The sequence below is a fragment of the Polyodon spathula genome, chromosome 16 (genome assembly GCF_017654505.1).
Source record: "Polyodon spathula isolate WHYD16114869_AA chromosome 16, ASM1765450v1, whole genome shotgun sequence".
NCBI lineage: Eukaryota > Metazoa > Chordata > Actinopteri > Acipenseriformes > Polyodontidae > Polyodon > Polyodon spathula.
Window position 1 is genome coordinate 25,898,224 of NC_054549.1, and position 16,075 is coordinate 25,914,298.

The following is a 16,075-nucleotide window of genomic DNA, read 5'->3' on the forward strand; positions in this document are numbered from 1 at the left end:
CTCTTCTAGATTTAAAAAAAAACAATCCTAATGTTTAGCCTTGTAGAACACTTGAACAGAGATTTAAATAGAACAATGTTGTGTTAATCACAGGGGCAAACCATTCTTACACCTTGGCAGCAATTAAAAAACAGAAAAACAAACACCTGTCAATCTTGAAATAATTTGATTTTATAGGAGCAGTTCACATTAACAGCTGTCAGTTCCATTGTGTATAACTGTCATTTGCAGTGACAATAGAGGCAGCAGCTGTCAGAGACTGTGCAGAATGCTGCCCAAGCTAATGAGAAGCACCACCGTGTGCACAATGTGTGATATTTAAGGCCTTATTCACAAAACTCTTAATTTTATTAAACTAAAAAAAAAAAAAAAAAAAAACTCTGCTTATTTAAAAATAAATATATTTATATTTAGTTTATTACCTTATATTTATTATGCAAATAGTTTTAATTGAATTTCTGTTCAATTCTGTGGTGAAAAATGGAGACTGATGCAAATAACATTGCTGTGGGCTCAATTGTGATATTATAAATTAACACTGTTTTTCATTCCTTCAAAATTAAGCAAATGCTTATTTATTTATTTATTTATTTTTAAATAATCTTAATAGCACATGTCTTCAGTATTAAATAAAACATTTAGGGTTACCTTAATACTGGTATGCAGCTATGGCCAAAAGTTTGGCCATAGGTGTAATATCCAACAAAACATGCAGTTTCTCAGTGAAAGATTTGTAAAGGCACTAATGATTAACTATGTTTTTGTTTGCTGCATGGTTCATGAACATGACATAATGACTAAAAACCACACATAAACGATTAAAAAGCTCACTATTGTATTTTCAGTAGCTGCCTGCGGAAAACTATGCATTGCCCATTGGCTAGCCTTTAATTCAAATGTTTTATGTACTGTAGCTGAACTGATCATTTCAAAGCTGATCATATTTTATTTTCCTTTTGGTGAGCAGCAAAGTCCTGCCTGTGCCAACGTGAGTGTGAAACATCAGCTGCTCAAAGTTGTTCTCCGGGTCCTTCAGTATCGCATGCTTCTTACAGGTGAGACAGCTCTTTAATATTCACTGAAATGAAGGGGAGACACAATGAGTGTCCTTATTGAGAGAACAGCATATGAAGAAATGTTGAGCAGCAAGACAATAAAGTACCCTTTCATGGAGTACTTACAAAGCCACTTCATTCAAAATACTGTACTACTAGTATTCAAGAAGAACTCAAAGGTATTTGCAAACAAATGAATAGAAGGTGTTATATTGATTTCATGAAGCAAGCATTGATTCATGATACATTTCCAATGAGAGTCACTGTGCTCTGTTTTAGTGCTACACATTGTCTGTGTCAGACCAGTACCTCATTGATGTTAATAAGGCAATTCACCTTTCGTTTCCAAGCTGAATGTTTACAATGCTGGAAAACTTGAGGAAATCATGTAATGAGTATGCCAGAAATTCTGTAAAACATACTCCTTACATTCGTAAAGGATTGCATGTTATATTACGATACATTCTGGTACTAGGACCCATAAGTGGGTTTACTGGCCTTGTGTCTATCATAACATTTATTGTGTATATAATGTAATAATGTCTTCATGTTTGTGTTTACAGATTATTTGAACAACCTGTCCCCAGACTCATCAGAGTATGAAGACACTCAAGGTATCGGCATATAAAAATATTATGGTACAGGGTGCTAGAATGTTAGACTATTGGGATTTGGGCAGCACAGAGGCACTGCATATGTTTCAGTGCACACTGGATCATCTATTGCAAGTGCAACACTGGTAAGCTTTCCCATTTCATTTCCCCAACATCAATGTTAAGTAGTTTTTGCAAAAGCAATTTTAGCTGGTTAGTTAGTTAAAAAATCATAGTTAATGCTTAAACAGCAGTAAAATCACACAGAAATGAAGCAAGTCGTGGTTCTGGCAGGTAACTCACTTTACCTCAGATCAAATCATGTAGAACATCAAGCATATTTTAGGAGTTTCCAATACCAGATCAAATCGTCAATCAAATAGCTAGTACCTCATTTGGTCCCCTCTCTGAGTTCGCCTCCTCCTCCCTAGCCTGCACCTGATTTTTGGGTTCATCACACAGGGAGGGCAGCTATCGTGCCCCCCCTGCCCATGGTTTCCCTACAGTCAGCCTCTCCACTGATCTGCAAATTGATTTCCGGGTGGGGTACATCGAAAGGGGAGGTCAAAGGCCAAAGAATGTAGTGTAAAATATGTACAATTTAGTAGTGTTGTCTAGTCTCAGTTTTAATAAATAATCTATCGCGTTAGCTTCCTGACTGAACGCATATTATGTTTTTTGAACAGGTAAGTAATTAAATATTAGATAAATGTAAAGTAACCCTTCAAGACAACCACCTTGGTTAGGGAGGGTCTGCTTGGTCGTTCAGCTCAGCTGCGTCTCCCAGTTTATTAACCTGCAGTGTTTTCTTTTCCTCCATTTCCTCTGCCAGCTGCCTTGGTAGTTGTCTCTGAAGTTGCAGATCGAGCCAATGACAGCATGAGACAAGGGGTGAGTCTTCTTGTATCCTGTTATTTGTTATCATGTTGCCCTACAGTGAAAAATACTATTTCCCCAGCTATCAGGGAAATATTACTGAGGTGGTCTAAACTGCCATTATGAAAAAAAGTAGATTGGGATTTCATGCTGTCAGTAGTATCCTGTATAAATAAACTGTCAGCACATTAAAAGAAATCTAGACATTATACATGCATCATTGGTAGGATGCTTGCAAAAAAGTAAATAAATAAACATCTACAGTACTGAGCAATTTTACCTTTCCCTTTAACACATTTTACTCAATAGGGATAGTTACAAATTCTTGTAGTGGCGCTGTGTCTACCCTGTATCAAATGGTTACTATACAGGCTGAAGGGATTACAACAAAATATGTTACCTATCCTTACTGTGTGCTGTGTTCAAAATATTTCTGCAATATCTTTCTCATCATAAACACAGTTGTTTTGATATCGTATTCACTTGTACTCTGTCAGAAATCAGAACACTTATTTTTATCTGACACCAGAGCCATGCCACTAAATGTCTTTAAAAGCCTAAAAATGGCTCCAACTGCAAAGTACAGTGAGTCCTTGAACTGTATACATTTAGCTTCTGTGTTTTATGTGGACAAATGAGTCTTAGACAGATAGGACTGGTGTAATTAAAGTTTCCAGGTGCTTAATAACAAGGGCTGCAGTGTGGAGAGGTGCTGTTGATTCTCTCTCTCTCTCTCTCTCTCTCTCTCTCTCTCTCTCTCTCTCTCTCTCTCTCTCTCTCTCTCTTTCTCTTTCTCTCAGGAGAACCTCCTACGTCTGGTTCACATCGAGTACAGTGTTAGGGGCCAGAGAGACCTGCTCCAGCCAGGAAGGGTGAGTACTGCACTCTCTGATAAGGACATTGTTTTTAACAAGTCTCAAACACAACAGGGCCTTCAAATCGTATGTAATTAAAAAGCCTCCCTGAGCCCCTCTCTCCACTCAGTGTCACATTTAAAGGGCCAGTGTGGTGTTCTTGTGGGATTTAGCACACCACATTCTTCTTTCGTGTTCTGTTCTTATAAATTGCTGGGAGCCTTTACAAGTGTCCATCTTCCATAAAAGATCTTCAATAAGCAATTCCTGTTAGAAAATGTATATGATGCATTAAAGATTTATGTCTAAGATTTTCTTTGAGGGTATAGATTGCATCTTTTTGATGTGTTAATTACTACATACAAGCAACGGGAGCCTTAGTATTGAGTAATGGTGTTCACAAAAACAGATATAATGGGTAATGCCCTTAAAAAAAGGAAGATGGTATACATGTGGTGTTTGTTTCTCAAATAGGGATGCAACAGTTAGGATTTCCCCAAACCGAAACCGACATTTTCATAAAATTCCAAAGTAAATGATACCAACAAAAGATGAAACTGAAGAAAACCCCAGCAGCCATAATAACAGTACAGTATTTCATGTTAGATTTTGAAATGTCACATTTTTCAGTTTTACAACTTGGTATATCATTCAATATGTTAAGGTTTCATTCGACTTTATGAAGAGAAATTAGCTCATTCTATATATTCAAATAGATATATAGTTCATATAACATCCCTAAATAATTGAAATATTGTGACAAGGCTTCCCTGATTGATTCTGACAGAACCTCATTAGGGATAACCCCAGCTTCACATAGTCTGGGTGTTCAGATGTCCAGCTAGCTGGCATTAATATCATGTACAGCAGTGTGCTAATGTATTAAAACATCCCACTGCTTCTGTAGTTTGGATTTGTTGTGCATACCACTGTAACCAGAAATCTTGTGTGCCAAAAATGGTCAAAATCGACAAAAATGAGTGTTTGTCTAATTTAATTGATGAGTTTAACCGGACACACGTGCAATTCATTTAAAATAGTAAGAGAAAAGGAACACATAGCCATTTGTTTTACAATGCCTAATTAAAGCACAAAGCGGTCTAACATTTTCACACATGAATGCCTATTGTTTGATTGTTGATCACCGGTTACTGACCGAAAATTGAATTCTCACACCCAGGGGTTTTCTTGCAGGTATAAAGGATCATTGACACATCTTGAAGTGTTCTAATACATTTGCACACAACTGTATAAATGAAATGGCAGTACATTTACAAACAAACTTTTTTTTTTTTCTAAAACAAATTGAGCTGTGTCATATTAAGTAATGTTTAAAGTCATCAAAAAGCAAGATCAAATTAAAATGACAAACAGAACATTGAAACTATTAACAAACTCTCACAACTGGAAAGCTTTAGTGAATTTCATCTCATATTTCTTAATTATGTAACTAACTGCACGTGAGAATTTCCAAAAGGTCTCCTAAAGTTGTGTTAAAATTCTTTAATATAATAATGAATCCCACTGATACTGATGTGCACTTTGTTTTTCTGTCTGTTGTTAGGTATTTGTGAAAGAAGGAACATTAATGAAGGTATCCAGGAATAACAGACACCCTCGGCATCTGTTCTTGGTAATGCTTATTTTATTTCCCCTTTGAAAATCGAAGGTTAGCTTAGAGAATCAGGAGAACATTAATAATGCATTTAAGTGTTTGTTACACTTAAAAGACAGCAATATCTTACAGTAAATGTAGTTTCGTATAAGTTGGTTTTCAAATGGCATTTCAGCATATGCATTGAAACCATAATTCTGTTTGCATCATTTCTAGTTAATAATCTGTTGAGTTTTGAATAATACATACTACATGAAAAGCAAAACATAGAAGAGCTGGCATTTGTGGGTAGTAGAATGTGTAGGTGGCCTATGCAGACTAAATTGTATGGGAAGGTCTTTAATTTAAAATCGTTTACAGTGCAATGTCTTTAAAAGCAATTGAAAGTGTGTTCTGGTGGAGCCGGTGAACATTAAGAGATGCTAAGCCCCTCCAAAGTTCTACTATAAGTCTCATTGCTTGAAAGGAGACTGCTTGGATCTCTTCATGTTCTCTACTGAAGGTGGAGTGTTATTTGTTTCCTTTACAGACCAGTTCCTTGAAACAAGGTAACAATATGCTGAGTGAAATAACAGAAAGGCAGGATAAAGCAGTGTCATTATCTTTGAAAGGAAGCAAGGACATCAGATATCTCCACCCAAAACAGGACTCTCCTGACCAATGGTGTTATTGAGCGCTGGCTTTCCTGGCAGGATGTTTGGTGTGGGTTACTGAATGCCTGTTTCCTGCTCAGGGGCTATTTACAAGAATGCAAAAGTCACACTCTCGAGAACAGTCAAGGGCTGGGAAAGTTGGAAAGAAAGCCCTCCTACAAGGCAGAATACATGTTTCAGTAGACTGATAAACTGTTTCATTTGGAAATAATAAAATGTGTTTTTTCAATGACATTTGGCAAACCATTAGGCTATTGGTCTGTAGTGTTGCATGGAGCAGGGTCCCAATATTTGGTAATGTAATATATCAGAATCATGTACCAGTAAGTAGTATTGAAGAGTTTTACACAGGCAAACACAATGAAGATGAGCTGCACATGAATTACGCAATTTGTGAATAAAAATATAAATGTAGAACGAAGGTTAAGATTGATGACAGTTTTAAAATGCCAGGCATGAAGGAACCAGTAACCTACTTTCTTTTCTTCCCACAAACCTACCAGTGTGTACATTGAATCTTCAATTGTCTTACATAAAAACAATGACCGCTGCTAATCCTTGTTCTCACCCGGACATACACTGGGGTTACCAATCTTATTCTTTGATGAGGCTCAGACCAGTGGAGATCTTTGTATCTATCTCATCTGCTTCTCCTCCCAAGATGAGAACAGGCTAGACTAACAGTATGTAACCTGAAGATGTGGTCTGATAATTCTGTTTTTCATAGTGAATGGATACAGTCCAGACACATGCACTTTATTAAAGGTTTAGGGAAAGATGTATTATTTAATCATTTTGAAAAGCTGCGTCAGAGAACAGCAGCTGAGAGACTAGGGCGCAATTGTTTTCATTACAGTACCAGCCTTTGAAGTTTGATGGTGATGTCTCCACTTTTGAAAAATCAGTATAATTGTTTGAGTAACCGACAGCTCGTTGTAAAAAAAAATGTTTTTTTCATTATAAAAAAAGGTTTGAGATGTGTGAGAAATTTGTATATTTTACTTAATCTGGCCCAGCAATACACAATAAAAAAGATCTAAGCAACTCAAATGTTATCAGTAAAGAGGCACTTGAATAAAAACTGGTATAATACACTAATTGGGTCTGAATTAAACAGGAAGCTAACGTACAGCAGAACTTTTTAAAAACTGAAAGAAGTGATTAAATATGTCACACTGACCTCCTTATCCCTTCTTTGGAAACAGCTTAGATATTTGCTTTTGGTTTTGTTAATAGCTGCAGTCTCCCCTGTAGTAAATGGGCTGTGATGGATGTACCCATCAGTGCAGATATGAGGGAGGTGATGGAGCAGCGGATTCTAATGTTAGGCTGGGCTGCCAGAACTCCGTTTAGATTAATGGTCCTAGGGAGGGTAATTTATGAAGCAATAAGTAAACTGAGTAAAGATGCTTGACAAGTCATTTGTCACCTGCTTGTGTTTAAAGTCCTTTTGTGCTGTTTTTAAACTCAGATTTTATGGATCCATCCTGTTTTGAACAGACACTCATTTCGTGTGTGTGTGTGTTGGGGGGGCGGGTTAATGTAAGCGTTCAGATTGAATGCAAAGGCAGCACAAAGACTGGGTAAAATATGAAAATATATAAAGTGTTTCCAAATTTACATTCATCTGGTTTTACAGTTCATTGCAAAATTGGGTTCCAAGTGAAATCAATGTTTGTATACTGTATAACAGTTTATACCTAGCATGTTGCGTGACAACATATCTATTAAAAGATAAAGGAAACCACTTCATAAAACACTGACTAGCTCACCATGAGAAATCTTTTAATGCTGTTTGTTTTCCATTTCCACTCACAAAGGAAAATAGCCCCGGGTGTAAGCTGATTTGTATGATGGGTAGGCTCTAGCTCTCCTTCTTCTTTTGGGCTCCTTCTTTAAAACTTTTAACTCCCGCCCATAGTGAGAACCCTTGAGGTTGCTAGGTTACAGTTAATCAAACCAGCTTTCTACAAAATAAACCAAATGAAGTTAATGTATAAAGTGGTATAAACAGGAAAAGCTGATTCCAGGCTGTTGGGTATGATATTTATCTAACTCGTTCCCTGTGTAATGAAGGATGTTTGTGCATCAGCTTATCAAATCAGGTGTCCTTTCATATGTACGGCATTTTCACAGAATGGAGTGTGGCAAGGAACGCTTACCAAGTGGTTGATGTTTTATCCTTAAGAGCTGACTAGATAAAGATCCTGGATCAAACAGTTACTAGGAACCAGAGGAGCATTAATATGTCAAGCGGCTTATTAGAGTCAATCACTGTATGTAAAGTCTCATTTAGTAACCAAGCTGCCCTGTAATAAGCAATGCTTTTTTTTTTTTTTTAAACTGGAAAAGTGTGGGTTTGCATTTTTCCATCTAAAAAAATTTAGCTTAGCTATTCCAAAGATCACAGTGAAATTTCGGGTGAATGGGTGTAATCTTCTCTATACAGCCTGAGGATCGGGTGGAATTACATAGCTCATTGTTCGTACTTTTATGTGAAATTTTGACACTCCAAAAAGAATAGCATTGCACTTTTTCGACATGGGTGAAGAGCTACAATGACAGTTTCACATCAATGCGTTCTGTCTGTTTAGACAGCAATAGAAGACTTGCTTCTATTTGTTTGTAATTTTTTATTTAATTTCAAATGATTTGCTATTCCTAGGCAGGATAACTGTGAGGTTAAACAATGTGCCAAACACCATATTTGAAAACTTATTTTTATATAAAAATAGATCTTATTTATTTAAATTGTTAGAGTACCCACTAAAAGCATTTGATCTGCATGGTTTTATTTTAAAACCATATATGCTGAGAAAAGCTAATATGGAGTTTATTTGCCAACCTCTTTTCTATATGTATTTTTTTAACAGATGAACGATGTTTTGCTGTATACCTACCCACAGCAGGATGGCAAATACAGGCTAAAGAACACACTGACCTTGTCAGGCATGAAGGTACGTTCTATAAATATCTGCACAGCCCTCTTCACTGCCGGTAATCTGAAGGAAGATGCATTCACAGTTGTATCTGCTTAATTAATGTCTAGGAGCATTCTACTTAAAGCAAGTGTAGCTAAATAATTCCAGTAGATTTAGCATTCACTATATAGGTCTCAATGTATTTTATCAAACATAGAAAAACATGATATCTGCTACTACGCTAAGTTAAATAAATCTCTGTTTGCATGCCTTGCTTTTGGAGAATCTTCCACTTTCCTGGTCATTTCACCTGGAGAGTGAAGTTGTTCCCATCCCTTTAGGGCCTTCTTGCCTGTTAGTAACCAACCAGCTGCGTCCCCTATTGACAGACATGCTTTGCAGCCAGTGTGACACAGCTGAGGTGAAATGACCTAGGAAGTACAAATGAAAAAGATTTCCTTGCGGGCAGTGCAAGGAAACAGAGAAGTTTCTTTAACTAGTGTAGCAGATGCCGTGGTTTAAAAGTAAAATACATGTTTGCAATATGATGTGTTTCTTTCAAAACTGCACATTTGAGTCCTATATAGTGAATTAAAGTGCATGACAGGTAATATGAGAGTATTGTGTTAGCTATAAGCACTTAAATGAGTGATACAAGTGTAATCTACTGTATTTTTCAACAGGCTTATGCACAAAAATGTGCATCCTTTTACTGTTTTACTGCACAGTGTTGGGGCTATTTGCCATTTACAGACCTGATAAAGCTTATTCAGAAACCTGTCTAAAAAAGAAAAATACAAATTTGTATCTGCTTTTAAAACCTGTGGTTATTTCTAGTCGCCTATCCATAAAGCATGTTCATCGCATTTGTGTTTTTTTTTTTTTTTTTTCAGTCTGTTATAAATTTATGACAGTGCAGCAGAATTCGTTAAACCAGAGTAGGGCTTATTTAATTCTTGAACTTGAGCTCTTTCTGTCACATCGATGCAGAGCTAAAACAAATACAAGTCATTTTTTACTTTACAACTAATTTAAATAATGACTTAGTGTACTATTATAAAAATGACCTTTTTTTGCAATAGTATATTAATTACTTAAATTCAACAACAACAAAAATAGCTTACAGGGTCCTAAAAAAAAAGACCAAAATTTCATACGACAGACAAAAAATTCAAACTGATTTTAGCAAATAAAAATATTCAGTAACTATCAATCAGTTACAGACCATTTGGTTACCATGCTCACACATGTGGAGGATCTTTTCTGCCACATTTTAAAATAAATAAATAAATAAATACATAAATAAATGTAAATCGAAATAAATAAGTTCAAGCAGAAATAAAGAAATACATTTACATGTGTTACCCTTATTCACGCCCCAAAGTGAAATGCCTGGTAAACACCCTTTATGAATATGGCCCACGATATCCAAACGCTTTTCATAAAATGGGAAGAACAATGGAAAAAAAGACAAATAACCACACAGTGTGCTTCCATTATCTAATATTATTGGGATGCAGCCCAACATAATACTGGCTCAAGTAAACAATGCTTGAAATATAGGATCTCTGGAAAGGTTTGTGTCCTTGTAATATCATTGCATTCTGTCCTCTGTTTCAGATCAGTAAACCCATTATTGAAAAAGTCCAGAATGCACTGAAGATTGAGGGGGCTGACTACTCCATTATTCTTTCTGCAAGGTACTTTCTATCAGGCCGGATACTCATATTTTAACACCCCACCACAACATGTGTACATGCTTCTCACCTAAATATTATTAAAAGGAGACTATTTTTAGTATTGCATCAGGGGCAGAGAAAAAATCCAAGTCTGTATTTCCAATAGCTGCATAGGTCTCAAATGTGCAGTTGTGAAAGAAACATGTGTCATTTCGAGCATGTATTAAAATGAACACATGGTGGACAGTGTTTTCAGAGCATAGATTTAAGTCCTATTTTTTCATTTATTTTACTATACATTTTACAAAACTGGAATCAAACAACTAAGAAATATATTTCAAGTTCTCTCCTGCACTCTCAGTGTGTTTTGCTTCCCATTTTGTAACATAAAATGTTTTGTTTTTTTTCTCCATTCAAAAAAAATAAATAGAGAAAACAGTTTAAAAATATGGCCCAATGTCTGCTACTACTTTAGGTTAAAGGGAGTTTATAAGCCTTATTTTCAGTATATAGGTTATACTTGCAATTCCTCATTTCACCTCAGCAGCATCTTCTGGGCCAACGCATGTTATTGGTTGAAAGTACGTCAGACAATAAGGGAAGCAGCTGGTTGGTAATGACAGGAACTAATCCATTTAAAGGGGTGGGGCCAATTTGAACAAGCAACTGCAATACTAACTGAAAGCATGATGTAGTGCCAGATATAATATTTAAAAAGAAGAAAAATTGTTATAACGTGGAAGACAATCAGCACATTCTCCTAACTATAGCTTCTGACTGACACTCAACTCCCCTAATGGCCATGGAGGTAAAAAAAAAAAAAAAAACAAGCAAAACAAAAGAACAACATGAAGAAATAAAAAGTGTTCCACAGAAGTATGCAAAGTGTATGTCTCATTATCCACCACAGATATTAAAATGCAAAAAACATGTCATCATATATAGCTTGAAAGCTAGAAACTGCAAAAAAAAAAAAAAATGTCTGTGTTTCACACTCAAGTATAGTAACACCCGGCGACTGTAGAGACACCACAGCTGATTAGCGACCCACACTTTAATGAGATTCTTATCCCATGCATCCTAAATTGAATCTCTCTTTGGTTAGACGGGTTTTAATGTAAATCACTGATCTGGAATAATGTGTTTAATACCTGAGGTCCATTACAAGCAGAGAGCAAAACTTAAACGTACCAGTGGCTGGTTGGTTTGGCTTTCCCTCCCAGAATAGAGCAAACAAGTTCAAAACTAGCCACTATGATGATTATAATTGATCACCATCATCATCATAATCATAATAATAATAATAATAATAATAATAATAACAATTGAAAACTACAAAGAAACAACTAGACCTTAGGATCCAGAAAAAAAAAAAAAAAAAAAAAAAAAAAAAAAAAAAAAAAAAAAAGAAAAAAAAAAGAAAAAAAAAAAAAAAAAAAAAAAAGAAGAAAAAAAGTAAAAAAAAAAAAAAAAAAAAAAAAAAAAAAAAAAAAAAAAAAGAAAAAAAAAAAAAAAAAAAAAAAAAAAAAAAAAATCCGATTATAAAGAAATGTTGTGTATTTTCAATTTTTATACTGGTGTATTATATCCTAGCTCGAGCATGCAGTAAGTACCATCTCTATTCTATTTATAAATTAAGGCACCCTCAGCAGCTTGTATCATGCTTCTGCAGTCATTCTTACCACATCCAAGGGACTAGAGCCAGCCTAAATTGGCTTCTGAGATCTGACAAGATATCAGCGCGCTCACAATGTGAAATGAATGTCTATGAATGTCTGATATGAATGCTTTACCAAGAGCCATCCGTATATCACATGAATATAAAGATATCAGTTTTGATATGCTTGTACTAGAAGATGGCAATCAATCAATTATGCCTAATCTAATCTGCACCAAGGGGCTGTGAGATTACCATTTTATTGCCTGTACATTAATTGTAGACATTTTCGAATTTAGAGGATCACTGATTGTAATGGCTGTAAGCACCATGTACAGTTGCGTATTTGAAGATTCACAGAGCCGGTAAAGTATTTATTTCCCTGGCAGAAGGTGCTCAATGCTTTATTAGTTCAAATTACGAAGGCTAATGGCACTTGGGTGTGTTTATGTCAAATATAAATGTCCCAGTGTTACATATTTTACATCTGTTTCAGAAAAGAAAGAGTTTAGATCTACGTTGGACATGTGTTTAACCAAGATGTGCTTAGTTCATCTCCATAAGCTGTTACTGTACAGTGCCAAAGTGTCACTTAATTTCCTTTGCAGTGTTAATAGTTATTTTTAATAAGACTGTACAATTCAATTGCATAAATTCAGAGCTAGTAAGACTCAAGTACTAAATATTAAACTGTCATATATTAAACATCTTGTACTATAATTTTAGGTATAGGTGTGTTTAATCAGTTGCCACCCCCCTAAGGTATAAATAATATAGCTTGTCTACTTGAATTTGTAGTCAACTTGTATTTATGAGTGGAGAAAGCACTTCCTTGAGGTTTCATGGATGTGCACCTAATTCTGGTATTGCTTTCTCTACTCAAAAGTAAATGCAGTGCACAAACTGGGCTTAAGAAATGTGCACTAAGAAAGAATCTTAATAGAAACATGGAACACATAATTACATTTAACCATCATTGGGGATACAAATAAAGCAGAGGTGACCAGGAGAACACTCCAGTTGCATCTGCTGTGAACCTGGATCACCACGATTAGATCAATTAAATTGGAACGTTTCTGTAATTCTCAAATCTTACAAAGTTATCCGTACGTTGTTGCAGACCCTTGTCAAAATAAAAAAAGGACAGGGTCATGGGATTTTCAGTGCTACAATAATAGCGCTACAATCATAGCGTACTACCTCTATTAATTACAAATTACACAGTGTGAAACTATTTTGTCCATAGTGAGCCTGTTGTAGCACAATTATAACTGTGATTTCCAGCTTTTGGGCTGTTTCAGTGTTTGTCTACTACTAATAATATCAATCACCATACAATCTAATCAATTTCAGACTAAACATAACTAAAATCATACATATTTGATTACAACATTAAAATAAGTATAATATAAAACACTAGTCTTGCTTTTATGTTAATTTGCAGTAACAAAAACAAACAAAAAATAGAAACAAAGATTTAACCATACAAAAATTCCCTAATTTCCGATTTTGTGACCAGGCCACTACCACTACATCAGTTTTTCCTTTTTTTTTTTGGTTGTGTACTTTTGTAAATAATCTGTGTGAGTGTGCCCTCTTGTGACAAAATCACATACAGCAGCACTATGTTCATTTGATTCATATTTGGGTCATTCCACATCAAATGGACCAACAGTGCCCACTTCACCATCTCAGATTATTTTGAAATCACATATGGACGTACCTGGAGGTGTTTTAGTTAGAATCTCAACACATTAGCTCTCAGCTCTCATTATTTTATAAGTTATATGCCTATACTGGATGCTGTCCTTGATGGATGAAAACAAGCACTGAAAAGGGGGCCATGTGCGAGAGGTCAGATCTTTCAAAGCATTCAGGATATCTTCTTGATACTAGCTGCACACATAGAACAGCTCTTCTAGTTTAATAATGTGTCAACATATTACCTACTGGTGACCACTGATGTTACTGCAACGATGGAGCAAATTGTAGAAAAACGTCTCAAATCTCAAATCATAGTGTGCGTCTTTTCATTCTTGCTTATTAAGACACTTTGGCTTGCCTTTCAAACATCATTACAATCTGTTTTGTTCAGTGGAGTTTATGAATATCCAACAGAACTCAACAGGTAGTATAACTATGTGAAAAGCATGGGAACACGGAACAATTATAATGTGATAATCTTTTGTAAGGTTATAGATTGAACTTGGAAAATGTCAAAAATGAGTAAATTACCAAAAACTACAGTTACACTTAAGTACCATTCAACATTTTGAAATTGCAGCAATGTAATTCACCAAATTGTACCTAATTTCATAAATCTGACAGCCACTGTACCAATCATTAAGGCAGTTCTTACAGTTCTTCATCATGACTCATTTGGTCAGCAGTGTTAAAAAAACCCAAAAAACAAAACTTTATATTGTAATATTTTGCACCACAAGATGGCCCACTTCAATTTGTTTTATTACACTTGTAAAGGCTTAGTATTGCTACATCATGTCGTCGGATTTAAAGAGAGAGAGAGTCGTTTGAAGCCAGTGTACACTGATGTAAAACCTAGTCTTTCCATCTACAGGGTACTAACTGGAAGTGAATCTTTAATTCCCAGGATATTTCAGACCCTGTTTATTTGTCTCTCAGCTCTAGCAGTGAAAGAGAGGACTGGTACCATGTTCTCAGCAGAGCTGTTGCAGATCATTCAAGAGGCCGAGCCAGTCCAAGCAGCGGTGAGGTAAATGCTTTTCCATGTATGTGGGCTTTTTGTCAAACAATATAGAAGCCCAGTTCAGCTTGAGACACATGCAATTAGGTAGGGTATATAAGACAGGCACTCATTAGTGCGAGTGAAACAAGTTACCTGAATCTTCTCCTGACATCTCCGTACCTGAGCTATCCCCCAGAGAATTAGGCAACTGATCATTATCTGATTCCTGCTTTAAACTTTGTGCCACATTTGTTGTGTCAGGCCATGTAACTTTTGAACATTGGAAACAATAAAATGTAAACTTGGTTAACTTAAATATGAGTTATGGTCATGAATAGACTGTAATGCTAATAGTAGACATTGACAACGGCTGTGTCAATGTCGTAATACTGAGCTCTAATTGATATTTTGATTTACCTGTTTACACTATGGAAAGTAATTGTAGCTAATAAAATAATTCCACAAGCATTTCCAATGTGTAGTTTTAAAAGAAACTCATGTGTTTTAATTTTAAAACATATCTGGTACCACTGTAGGTTAAGGAAAGCTCTCAGTTTCTGTGCTTAATTCTTGGCTTACCTGTTTGCACTTGTACTGTCTGGAGGAGACCTTCCATCCATAGGGGCCAGGCAGCGGCAGTCTCACCCCAGCGAGGCAGTGCCTAATGAGTTTGGGTAGACCGCTGGCTTCTGGCCTTTCTTACCTTTCTTCTTTAAGGTCCCCGTCGGGAAAGCAAAGCTCACTTCTAAGCTCCAGTGGTGGGTTCCCTGCGATCTTCCATTGCGCACCTTGTTCTCTCATTCACACACACAGCCTCTGCCCCTGTCCAGTGAATAATATTGTCCCTCTGTTTCCAGGCCCGAGAGAAGCTGTGGATGTGCCTGGGTGAGAAACCTCCCACGCTGGTGCCTGTTTCCCATGTGATGATGTGCATGAACTGTGCCTCTGATTTCAGCCTCACCCTGCGTCGTCATCACTGCCATGCCTGTGGAAAGGTACGCTCGTGAATCAGCTCACTCACATATTCAGCACACTGCCAATCTTTTGAGAATGTCTGTCTGCTGAGAGCTTTGTATTTTGTATGAGCAATGTTAGTATACATTATACATATTATCTTTTGCTATATCTACCTGCTGAGTTCTGCATTTTAATTTTCTCTTTAGCTGTATTTTTATGATAAATTATTCTAATTTAGTTAACCGCAAAAGTTAAATCCACTTGTGTTCTGATTTGGTGCTTAATGGGTTAAGAAATGTTTTTGAAGCTGATTTTGATTAATTAAATCAAATTTGCAGTTCCTGAAACCTTTTTCAACTTTTTAGAGTGTTTTTTTTTTTTTTTTTTTTTTTAGTTTAGTTTAATTTTTCAAAGCACTGTTTGACCTCAGTGATTATAACGGTAAAACAAGAGAAATCTGCCCACTTCACAGCAGATGCCTACCATATCTGGGGCGTATGCACTCATA

The 16,075-nt window shown here is 36.0% G+C and overlaps 1 protein-coding gene across 1 annotated transcript in view; it reads left to right on the plus strand.

Annotated features, from left to right (window-relative positions):
• LOC121328724 (FYVE, RhoGEF and PH domain-containing protein 5-like) overlaps positions 1-16,075 on the plus strand; it is a 64,712-nt gene that overhangs the window by 41,978 nt on the left and 6,659 nt on the right. Inside the window, exons 8-16 of the mRNA XM_041273723.1 lie at positions 968-1,055; positions 1,619-1,669; positions 2,481-2,539; positions 3,325-3,396; positions 4,943-5,011; positions 8,520-8,603; positions 10,188-10,267; positions 14,547-14,637; positions 15,468-15,605. Coding sequence (XP_041129657.1) covers positions 968-1,055; positions 1,619-1,669; positions 2,481-2,539; positions 3,325-3,396; positions 4,943-5,011; positions 8,520-8,603; positions 10,188-10,267; positions 14,547-14,637; positions 15,468-15,605 — 732 coding nt within the window. The remainder of the gene's footprint in view (positions 1-967; positions 1,056-1,618; positions 1,670-2,480; positions 2,540-3,324; positions 3,397-4,942; positions 5,012-8,519; positions 8,604-10,187; positions 10,268-14,546; positions 14,638-15,467; positions 15,606-16,075) is intronic.